Genomic DNA, 12,834 nt, shown 5'->3' with positions numbered 1-12,834 from the left:
ACATTGACACATCTTAGACAGGAACTTAACAGGGTAAGGCAGAGGTTCCCAAACGCGCTCCTCAAGGCACCCCAACAGTCCAGGATTTAGGTATATCTATGGCTCAACACAGATGGTTAAATCAAATTGACTGAGGTGCTAATTAAGTCACCATACCCTCCAACATGACCCACCCCACTAGGTACAAAATGCTCTGTTTCTGGACTTCCCTCTTAACTTATGATTGCCATCACCTGTGAAGAAACAGCTTTCTTATCATTTAACTAGTTCAACACAGGTGATGGAAATCGTAAATTAAGAGGGAAGTCCAGGAACAGAGCATTTTGTACCTAGTGGAACGGGTCATGTTGGAGGGTCAGAGTCACCTGTGGCTAAGCATAGATACATTTAAAACCTGGACCATTGGCGTGCCTTGAGGACCGCGTTTGGGAACCTCTGGGGTAGGGAAAGAACATGTGTGATTTTGAATGCTATTTATCTATTAATAGATTTAATACATTTTAATAGTAAGAGATATGCTAGATTATGGGGGAGGTGCGTCAAACTTTCTAAAGAGGACAAGTGGAGAAGTTGCCACTAGCTATCATTTATCTAGTATATTCTATAAAATAATAGCTAGAATTTCATTGGTTGCTATGGGCAACTTCTCGATTTGGCCTCTTTAGAAGGTTTGATACATCTCCCCCTAAGAAGCATCTTCAATTAGCTGCAGTGCTTACTGTGGGCAGATAGCCTTGAGCTTTAACTCCCAGAGCTATTCATATTTTAAGCCCATTTCCTCCTACTCTAAGTATACCCATAGACTCCGGGTTAAGGGGGTAATTCCAAGTTGATCGCAGCAGGAACATTTTTAGCAGTTGGGCAAAACCATGTGCACTGCAGGGGAGGCAGATATAACATTTGCAGAGAGAGTTAGATTTGGGTGTGGTGAGTTCAATCTGCAATCTAAATTGCAGTGTAAAAATAAAGCAGCCAGTATTTACCCTGCACAGAAACAAAATAACCCACCCAAATCTAACTCTTTCTGCACATGTTATATCTGCCCCCCCCCCCCTGCAGTGCACATGGTTTTGCCCAACTGCTAAAAAATTTCCTGCTGCGATCAACTTGGAATTACCCCCTAAATGTCTGAAGCTATTGGTTAATGCAATCCCTTCAATCCTGGTAAGGGCAAAAAGCCCTATTTACCACAGATTTATATTCCCACACCCCAGGAGGGTGTGAACAGAAATCCACGGTATGTGGGGCTTGCAGGCCTACCGTGGGTTGTGACTGCTACAAGTTCACGGTAAGGACAGCTGCTAACAGAGTTTCCCGCTATATTACACTGGCCTTGCTGTACTACCCACCAGGGAGAGGTAGGGAGCAGCAGCGGTGGACACCACTTGATACTATCTGCACCACCAAGTTGTATGATTACGCTAATTTGGAAGTCATCTGTACACAAATATGGGATGTACTTGATTATGTTTTTTGCGTCATCACAGGACATCCCCGGTCACTTCAGTCAAATAATGCACTTTTCTATTCACTCTTGCACTTGACAAGGTTGGCTATACATTTTCAGAGGCAACCATTAGTATATCAGAAATCATCCCTTGTACTACTAGTTATAATATGAATGGAGTCGTCCATAAATGAGGGACAAAGCCATTATAGTTTTACCTCTTTGCAAACAGCAAATCCACAGCAGACATCGATGAATGAAAATCTACAATGTGAGAGAAATGTCATTAAGTGTTTGGGTGTACTCAACTCCATTAACATTCTCTAAGTATCCCTGTTAGTGCATGTTCGGCATGCATGACTGGCGGTCACCATACCGACGCCGGTATCCCGGCATCGAGATGGCCGGTAGGGGGGCGTGAGCGCAACAAGGCTCTTGCGGGCTCAGTGTCGTGGACACCCACGAGTGGGAATAGTCCCTAGCATGCCGACTGTTGGGATTGTAAGGGGGCAGGATGTAGGGGGAAGTATTGTGACCAGCGGTCTTCTGACTGCCGGTCACATAACTACATCTCATTAGTACATATACCAGTGGTTCCCAAACCGTCTCAAGGAACCCTGAGAGGTATATTTACTAAAGTGTTTGTTTTCTGAAGTGGAGATGTTTCACATAGCAACCAATCAGATACTACTTATCATTTATCTAGCACCTTCTAGAAGATAATAGCCAGAATCTTATTGGTTGCTATGCGCAACTAAACCCGCACTTTAGTAAATATATCCCTAACAGTCAAGGTTCTATGGACATCCATGGTTGAGGACAGTTGGTTAAATCAAATTGATTGAGGTACTAATTAAGTCACCTGTGCTCAAGCACGGTTTTTCTTAAAGCCTGGAATGTTAGGACCTAGAGGACCAAGTTTGGGAACCTCATAACATGCATTGACATAAAAATGTGCTCCATAAACTGAGACTCTATATATAATGAACAATCTACTGTTACGGTATTAGTTAGTGAGGCATTGTTACCATATGGAAACCATGCCATTATACAGGATGCGGGGCCCCAAGGTGGCTTCTATTATATTGGTATTTCCCCGAAGCAAGTGTTGTATTCCTGTATAATATGTGAGAAACACCAATGTTGCGGCCTTGTTGGACCACAGTTAGAGTTTCCTACTGTGCACATGTGCCACCGTGGACTCTTTTCCATTGGTTTTCAATGGTTTTTCTGTTGATAGTGAAAAACCATATGCAGATGTATTAAGCTGGAGAAGTGATAAAGCAGTAATAAAGAAGTGATAAGTGGAAGGTGATAATGCACCAGCCAATCAGCTCCTAACTGTCATTTTTCAAACCTGTAATGATTGGGATTGTCTTTAGTCACAATCACAGGTTTTATCAGAGCCTGTCCTAAGCTCTTTCAGTCAGGATTCATTTTTCATGCCTGTAAACCCTTCAATTTAGCATCATGGAATTGAAGCTGAGATAATACCAACATAGCCATGTAAAAACCCACGCCTCTCCTATAATGCCAGAACCCCTAAAATCAGGGGGCAGTTCAGTTCTTAGGGAAGGTCGCTAGTTGCCAGCATTCATAATACTTCCCTAGTGGCCGCAAGCATCACAGATTTTCTTTCACAGTCCGCCAGGCATGCAGGAAACTGCAATGTTGCTTTGCCATAAATCTCTCAGATAAGTGACAAATGAGAAGACTTTGGATCTGATTCTCAGTTCGACGCTATTCTGTCATTCACACAAACAGACAATTGATTGAGCAGCTACCACTTTATATTGTTGTTTTGAGAGGCATGGATTGAACCAACATTTGGGGGGACATGCTGGTCCTTGTAGTGCTATTTGGAGGATCTAGGGGTCACTCCGGGCGAGCTGGCTCTCATTCTATATATATTCTACATGTGCTATTATCATGTAACATAACAATAAGCAATTATATGACTCAGAGTGGGTGCTATTTGTTGGCAGAGTGTTGCGGTGTCGGATAGGGATGGTAGTCCACACAATGACACTTAACCAGGTTGATTGGTTTATTCATATAACAGAGATAACAACTTGTAGTATATAGAACATGTTATGCAGCAGCAGGCACTCACAGTATACATGTAAAGCACTACAGCGGTAACAGCATCTCAGTACACACAGGGTGCTGCTGCGGGGTAGACAAGGTCACACACTCAGGAGAGCAGACGCTGCACATCAGTGCAGTTTGTCTCTCCCAGGAAGAACTCAGACGGTGCACTAAGCACCTCCTCCTGCACTGAGCTAACACTAAGAGGGAAAACACTAGAGCAGGGAAGTTGCCTCTAGTGCTGGGAACGGGGACAGACCACAAAGTGATCCACTGTCTAACACCCCCCTTCCCCCCACTCAAGGCTATCTCCGGTTACATACATTTGCATAACACTCTGTAACCGAAAACACATTAATAAAGCATGGTAAGAAACAGTAAAACAACATTTCTCAAAAGTATTCCAGTCCACATTTTGTCATGAACATATTCAGCAAGTGTGATGACAGTGTTATGAACTAAGTATCTGGAACTCTTGAGAGTTCCAGTACTCACATGTGGAGCTGCAGCTGGATATAGATAATTGCAGCTACACCTACTGTAGCCACTAACTCCATTATTCCTCCCGGTAGTCGATTGGTGCCTGCAGAGCTAGTCTCCTTTAGCAGCCACGTTTGAATGGGCGAATTAGGTCCTCCCAGACTCCGATGCCCCCAGGTCTTACAAGGTAACAAGGCATCAACCGAGACTGAGAGTGAATTCGAGTAAGCTAGCTAAGACTAACGTGACTACAAACGGGTGAGAATACTGAGAAAATAACAAACAGATTATGTGTGACACTGCTGCCCAAACCCAAACACAGAAAGGCAAGCGGTCGAACTACAGGATGCAACTCCATCGCGAACAAGCAATAAAGGCTGTGCAGAAACCAACGCAGAAACAACACAACTGAAATAGAAACTGAGGATGCGGCATCTGTCACAAAGTGCGGCAGAGCCATTGGACTCACGGTGCCACGAGAGGTGTAAACAGAGACAACCGGATTTTTGAGGTATTCTGGAATCAAACTTATTTCCACTGGAAGCGGAACAGGAGACAAGCTGAGCTCTATCCCTCTGACTTGATGCGGGGAACAGGAATACCTGAGTACGAGCTGGAACTGGAGAGTAACCAGAGGCTGGCAGACTGTCTCACAAGAAGCTATCACCGGCGGGGCTGCACTGTCCTTTACCTCATATGAAACGGCCCTGCCGACCAATCATGGGCGAACCACGCAGCCCAGCCCCCCCAGACCCTGATTAACCCAGCTGCTACTTGGCGCGCTGAGCACAAAGCAGCATTGCTCTTGCTTGCTATGTAATCCACATTGACAGCCTTGTTCTCCACTAACTCATGAATAAAGTGATGTGTAATGGCAATGTGTTTGGACCGTCCATAATGCTTGGTGCTGGAAGACAAATCAATTGCTTCCTTGTTATCACACGCAATGTTGGTAGTCTCACTGTAGTAAAGTAGGCTAAGCTCACATAAAGTCTCCTTTATCCATAAAGCTTCTTGTGCAGTTTCTGTAAGTGCCATGTACTCCACCTCAGTGGTGGATAGGGCAACAGTGGGTTGCTTTCTGCACGCCTAGCTGACGGCTGCACCTGCCAAAATTAACAAGTATCCCATATAGGATCGACTGTCATCCTCATCTGATCTCCAAATGGCATCACAAAAAACTTCCAAAGTCGTACCTTTTGACTTTGTAAACGCCAACTTTAATGAACTTGTACATTTAAGTACCTTAAGATTCTTTTGACTGCAATCCAGCGTTGCCTCCCAGGGTTAATTGCAAACTGGCTTGCCCGGCTCACTGCATACGTGATATCGGGATGAGTCCCAATACTTGCATACATCAAGCTACCAACAGCATTTTGATAAGGAATCTCTCTCATTTACTCTGTCTCCTCCTGGCTGGTTGGTGACATGGCCTTTACCATCTTTATGCTTTTGTCAGTAGGAGTGCTCACTGGTTTTGCATGTGACATTCCATACTTGCGAAGTATTGGTTCAATATTTATTTATTTATTAACAGTTTCTTATATAGCGCAGCAAATTCGTATATATCTGTTGATCAATTGTAACAGTCCCATCTTTCAGGTTTTGTACAATTCTCATTCCTAACAAATGATTTGCAGGGCCTAATTCCATTAGCTTGAATCTTTGTTTCAGCTGCTTTTTTTCATCAGTAATGTGCTCTTCTTGTCCTGCTAGTTATAGATCCTCCATATACATAACTATGATGAACCGCTTTTCTTCTATAGGTTTTTTAATAAAAGCAGTGATCAGTCTTTGACCTAATAAAGTTCATCTCTAGCAGCACAGCATCCAGCTTTACATACCAACAATGAGCACTTTGCTTTAGGCTGTACAAAGATTTCTTTAAAAGGCAAACATTTCCCTCTTGGAACATATTCTCATCGGTATCCGGATTCTGGGTCGACACCACTTAGGTCGACACCCATTAGGTTGACGCCCATTGGTCGACAGTAAATAGGTCGACACTAGAAATAGGTCGACATAAACAAGGTCGACATGCAAAATGGGCGACGTGAGTTTTTAGCTGTGTTTTTTTTCTTTTTCATGCTTTATGATTCACATGGACTATGATTGGGAATGGTAACCTGTGCCGAGCGCAGTGGTAGCGGAGTGAGGCACCTTGCCCGAAGCTCACTCGCCATATGTGGGGACATTGTGCACTAATTGGGGTTCCCGGTCACTTTACAAAGAAAACAACACCAAAAAAAAATGAAAAACTCATGTCAACCTTTTTTTATTGTCAACCTTGTTCATGTTGCACTAATGGTAGTGTTGACCTATTTATAATGTCGACCTTGTCACTGTTGACCAATAGGTGTCGACCTAATGGGTGTCGACCCTGAGTCCCATACCCTTCTCATCATAATGTTCAGGTGGGACCATATAAATCTCCTCAATTAATTATACATTTAGGAATGCAGAATCAAAATCTAACTGTTATAACAATAAATCATGAAGTGTAGCAATGGCAATGACTAACCTCAAGGTGCTGTACCTTGCGACAGGCAAAAAGATCTTTCTGTAGTCGATCCCGGATTTTTGTGTGTATCCTTCAGCAATAAGGCGGGCTTTGTAACGAGCAATAGTCCCATCCGCATTCAGCTTGATTGTCTTATGGTTATTTGGCCTGTCAACTACAGTCCATGTACTGTTATCATCCAGAACTGATGGCTCTGTATCTATTGCTGACTTCCATTTCTTCCAGTTGCTACTTGATTTTGCTTCCTGTATATTTTGGGGTTCACAGTAAGCTATATTTGCATAATCCTCACTGTATCTTTCGGATGGAACACCTTTATTTCTTCTCATGGAACTTCTGTTTCCTGATTGGGTATCTCCATTAACACTTTCAGGTTCAGACATGCTTTCCGCTGCCTGTACATCCAGTGATACATATTGCTGCTGTGATTCTTGTTCCACTGTTCCAGTGATTGGTGCTGTCTCATGGAACACCACATCTCCTGACTTTAGAAGACATTTGTTAGTAATGTCCCAAAGCCTGTATCCTTTGCATTCTTCCTAGCATAATACCTTCCACTGACTTTGGTTCTAATTTCCGTCTTTTCTCCTTAGGTATATGTGTATAAGCTTTACCGCCAAAGACTCGGAGATGATTGACAGCTGGCTTTTTCTTGGACCATGCCTCCAGTGGCGTTTTACCTTTTACAGCTACTGTGGGCACACAGTTTTTAAGATATACCGCAGTAGACACTGCTACTGGCCAAAAGCTTTTCTCCAGGCCTGCATCACTCAACATAGTCCGTGCTATCTCAACAATTGTACAAACACACCGTTTTGTTCTGTCGTGTAAGCAATTGTTAGTTGATGCTATATGCCATATTTTTTCAGGAACTGTGCTAAAACTCTGTTGTCATACTCTCCGCCATTGTCGGATTTCAAGACTTTTAATTTCAGACCCATCTGAGTCCATCAGGTTCTTGTATTCAACAATTTTATTGACATCTTCACGTTCAGCTTTCATGAAATATACGTGTCATCCTTGTGGCATCATCAATAAATGTTATAAAATACTCATAGCCACTCATTGATTCCATCTCCACTAGGGCTAGTGGTATTTCCACTTTACTAGTAGACTTAGGAAATGGGGTGCGAGTCTGATTTCCTTTTATACAACTCTCACACACAGGTCTCTCAGCATTACGCACAGTGATTCCAGTTGCCATTCCATCAAGTAGTTTCTGGACGTTATCATATCCCATATCCATAGCCTGTGCCACAGTTCCATCGACTGGTTTGAATCAGAGGCTGCCATTTGCAGAACACTGCTCTGTCTCCAGGACATACAATTGGTTGCACCGGGTTGCTGAAGCAATTACAGTCACTTTCTCATTTTCACCATACATTTGCCCTTTGCAAACTGGACTCTGTAACCCTTTCTCTCCAGGATCCTTATAGCAATGATATTGCTTCCCAATTCTGGCATGACCAAGACATTTTAGATGTCTGTACTAACAGTTTCACCTTTAATTTCTAGACGCACTGTGATTGTCCCAAATTTTGAAGCAGTAAGGACTTTGTCTCCAATCACTTTTACAGTAATGGGTTCACATGCTGTCAGTGAATTGAACCATTCCTGAACACAACTGAAATGCCTCGTCGCCCCCAAGTCCATGTACCGGCAATCCTTATTGCGACTATCTGCTACATACAATGCTGACTCATTTGGTTTGTCATGCTTCTTTTGCGTACCACTGCAATTTCTCAGTCTGCAGTCTTAGGCCTTGTGTCCCACCTTGTGACATATAAAGCACTTGAACTTGAGCTATCTGGACTTAGTACCTTTTGTGAATAAGGCAGAACCCTCAGCATGTGTCTCGACAGGAATATGTTCTTGGAAATGCAGCAGCTTGGCTCTTTTGTCAGCTTGGTATTGTTAGACTCCAAAGCTACTACCAGGAAATCAAATTCTGGTGTCAGATTTTGTAACAACGCCATCACCACTTCCTTGTCATCCACCTTGTCCCCACAGATGTCAACTGCTGAGCTATTGGCAGTATTTTATCAATATAATTGTTCATGTCTTTACAGGCACTTAACTTTGTCCTGTATAGCATACTGTATGCCTCAAGTTTATTCTTCTCATCACACCTTTGCCCTCATACGCCATTTGCAGAGCTGCCCACATGTCTTTGGCTGTCTCTTTCCCACTGATAATGGAGTAGAGGTGTTGTTTCATGGCCAAGCCTATCGTCCCAATGGCTCTATCCACTTTAACTGGGTTTGAGTCAGCTCCTGGCTCAATTGTGTTTTCCACAACTTTTCCCGTTTAAGCTGCATCTCCATGGCGAATTTCCATGTTGTGTAATTATCTGAGCCTTTTAGCTTTGTAAAGTTCACGCTGTTCCCTGTACTGTACATTCTTCTCTATATTTAATAAAAGTATTCCTTCTTTAATCAGCTGCACTTTTATTTCTTATGTACCTCTGTTTTAGAATGCTTTTCTGACTTGGGGTCCTGGGCCCATAACCTGTTGGCAGAGTGTCGCAGTGTCGGATAGGGATGTTAGTCCACACAAATGCACTTAACCAGGATGATTGGTATAACAGCTTGTAGTATACAGAAGATATTTTGCAGCAGCAGGAACTCACAGTATACATGTGAAGCAGTACAGCGGTAACACAGCATCCCAGTACACACAGGATGCTGTTGTGGGGTAGACAAGGTCCCACGCTCAAGAGAATAGAAGCTGCACGTCTGTGCAGTTTGTCTCTCTCAGGAAGAACTCTCTCAGTCTGTGCACTAAGCACCTCCTCGTGCACTGAGCTAACACTAGGAGGGAAAACACTAGAGCAGGGAAGCTGCCTATAGTGCTGGGAACAGATACAGACCACAGAGTGATCCACTGTCTAACACTATTATCATATAGCATTAGGGACCACCAGTATCAGAGAAGCCTTGATGCAGCTTTGTGGCTTAACCATATATTTGCAAATATATGAAACTATGATCTCTGAATTTTCTATTATCATGTTTGGTTCATGTGTTATTGCTCAAGAGAATAGAAGCTGCACGTCTGTGCAGTTTGTCTCTCTCAGGAAGAACTCTCTCAGACTGTGCACTAAGCACCTCCTCGTGCACTGAGCTAACACTAGGAGGGAAAACACTAGAGCAGGGAAGCTGCCTCTAGTGCTGGGAACAGATACAGACCACAGAGTGATCCACTGTCTAACACTATTATCATATAGCATTAGGGGCCACCAGTATCAGAGAAGCCTTGATGCAGCTTTGTGGCTTAACCATATATTTGCAAATATATGAAACTAGGATCTCTGAATTTTCTATTATCATGTTTGGTTCATGTGTTATTGCTGATACTTTTTGGTGTGCTGGAGGAAAACTTTTTTCTCATGTTTAGAATAACCCCTCCCTCTCATGCTCTATAGAAGTATTACTAAATTGATTGAGCAGCTGCCATTCTATATTACTGTTCAAATTTTGATGGTGCGACTGTTGGTAATACAGCACCTATGGACACTCTAAATTAATGTCTCCATCCTTGCATTTCGGATGCACAGATGTACACCGTGGAAGGGCTTTATAGCCCCATTAGAATAAAGTGACAAACATGACTGTGGAAAAACAGTCAGTCTCAGACAGAGGCACTTTATTTTACTATCAAAATCCTGAATCACAATCCTGAATATTGTGGCCCTTGAGGACTAACAGTCCCAAGAAAAGAAAGAAATATAGGGCAAAATATTAAATCTCAGTATAATAACACCCTTGATAATATAACATCATCCATATTGTGTTGGTACCAAGATTTTTGTAGGCACAGGAATAAAAGGAGGAGGTATATAGATATGTCCTGTCTTACAACTCAGTGTTTAGAAATTTAATTTGTCTGAAAGCTCCGAGTGGTCACAATAAAATATAATGTGTAACATTCCATGTAGCATTTAAATATATGAGAAAAACAAACTTTTTATAATATGTTGGATATTCTGTTTAAGTGTTGCACTCATATAATAAATTCTCATATAATATTGGTACACCAGTACTCCATAAATGGAGGTTAAATTAAAAGGTCACCAGCTTGAATATGTGAACAAGCCCTCCAGGGCGAAACATACGTCATAACAGAGGAACAGCGCTGACTGTGTTCATTGTTGGTATAAATTAGATGTCAGAAAATTCATAATGTGCTCCACTAAAAGTATAAGATGATACCCACGCAAGTTCAAATCATATTCCTTTTTGGAAAGGAAAAAAAATCTTTGCCACATCTTTGTTAATGTGCCCTCGTCATCTCTTGTCTCTGATTACAATATTCTTGTCCCACAAAACATAAAACACAATAGTACACTGCAACAGGCCTACTATAGATCTTGTCAGGCTTACAATATCAGTCGAGAGCACTCTGTCTGGCTGAGGAAAATGTGTTGAAGGCAGGGCTGCCCATAATAATATAATCAGTCAGTGGAATAGCTGATTAAAAAAAAAAATATTTAAAATAATAAAATATTTTTATATTTTATATAAAATGCCCAACCTTAACTGTTTTCTCTTTGTCGCCTTCACCCACTCCACCCCTTCACCTTCTCCCCCCCCCCACCCCCACTTTCCCCTGTGAAAAGCCCAAAGAGGAGATGCTGGTGGGTGGTGATGGGGGCGGGGCTGTTTCAGTTATATCATTGGGCCCCACCCCCTCATAAGAAAATTGCAGCGATTGCCACATATTTGCATATGGGCAGGGGCAAAATGACACATTTTCAAATAAATGCATCACTAGGCCCCGCCCCCTCCTCAAGCACTGCAGGATATGTCTATATTAATCTCTCCATTCTGCCCACTTCAGTAGGGGGATTAGCCAGAAAATCGGGTATCTCCCACAGGTTCCAAGAGAGTAGGCAAGTATGCCCCCGAACGTCACCACCCAACACACACACTCTCTTTCTCTGGCCTTTTTCCTTCTTTACAACCACATCAATTTCTCCCCACCTCTTATTTTCCCTCCCCCCAGGGCCGTCTTAACAGCAATGTAGGCCCTGAGCAAAGCAATGCACCCATTCACAGGAATAAATACATAAAAATATCATAACTTACCTATACTGTGTTCCTGCGCAGACTCTCTCTTCCAGCCATCCATCAATCAATCAATCAATCAATCAATCAATCAGCATTACTTGTCTGGCTGCAGGCTGGGAGGCAATTTGTAGTTTGGGCACTTCCTGGGTAAGCAGTGCCCTGTATTTTACTGTACCTGGGTGGCCTCCCATGGTGTAAATTACACCCCTGTATGCCTGAATAGTGCTGGGCGGCACACCAAGATAAGAAGCTAAAAAAAATGGGTGGTTCATTTTTCAATGTTTTGGGGGATGATACCCGTAATCAGGACCAAAATAGTGTATGTAGATAGATAGATAGATAGATAGATAGATAGATAACTTTTACAGGGTACCATGAGGTGTCGGCTGCACTTTGAGATGACCAGATATCAGAAGAATTAAGATAAAACACCATGGGCGGGATGTACTAAGCGGAAAATGCGGTAAACCCCCTGTTTACCGCATTTTCCTGATGTACTATCCCCCGGCCGCCAGGTCAGCGCCGCGGCGGGGTTCGCCAGCTTTAGCTGGCGATAGTCCAAAGAAGCCTATGGGCTTCTCTCCGCGGCGCTGTGTGAGGGATCCGATCGGATCCCTCCCAGCATGCCCTGCGGCCGCCCCCGTCACCCCACGAATGCACAGACTGACTTCTGGGGCCGAATCACGGAAGTCAGGCTGCCGCTGTGCAGCGCGGAGGACAGCTCTTATCGGAAGAGCTGTCCTCCGCAATGCTGATCGCATATGTTAGTACATATGCGATCAGCATCGTGGCGCAGGGCGGCGATGGGCGGCGATGTACAGGGGCGATGTACATCCCTCCCATGTACTAATGTACATCGCCGCCCATCGCCGCCCTGCGCCACGATGCTGATCGCATATGTACTAACATATGCGATCAGCATTGCGGAGGACAGCTTTTCCGATAAGAGCTGTCCTCCGCGATGCACAGCGGCAGCCTGACTTCCGTGATTCGGCCCCAGGAGTCAGTCTGCGCATGTGCGGTGTGACGGGGGCGGCCGCAGGGCATGCTGGGAGGGATCCGATCGGATCCCTCACACAGCGCCGCGGAGAGAAGCCCATAGGCTTCTATGGACTATCGCCAGCTAAAGCTGGCGAACCCCGCCGCGGCGCTGCCTGACAGCCGGGGGATAGTACATCAGGAAAATGCGGTAAACAGGGGGTTTACCGCATTTTCCGCTTAGTACATCC

The 12,834-nt window shown here is 43.7% G+C and overlaps 1 protein-coding gene across 1 annotated transcript in view; it reads right to left on the bottom strand.

Annotated features, from left to right (window-relative positions):
- The window catches only part of LOC134928353 (E3 ubiquitin-protein ligase RNF31-like), a 146,764-nt gene that overhangs the window by 122,407 nt on the left and 11,523 nt on the right, over positions 1-12,834 (bottom strand). Inside the window, exon 3 of the mRNA XM_063923998.1 lies at positions 1,666-1,711. Within this exon, the coding sequence (XP_063780068.1) occupies positions 1,666-1,711 (46 nt within the window). The remainder of the gene's footprint in view (positions 1-1,665; positions 1,712-12,834) is intronic.

This window comes from Pseudophryne corroboree, chromosome 5 (assembly GCF_028390025.1).
Source record: "Pseudophryne corroboree isolate aPseCor3 chromosome 5, aPseCor3.hap2, whole genome shotgun sequence".
NCBI lineage: Eukaryota > Metazoa > Chordata > Amphibia > Anura > Myobatrachidae > Pseudophryne > Pseudophryne corroboree.
The sequence above is the reverse complement of the archived record's forward strand: the minus strand, read 5'-3'. Positions and strand labels throughout refer to the sequence as shown.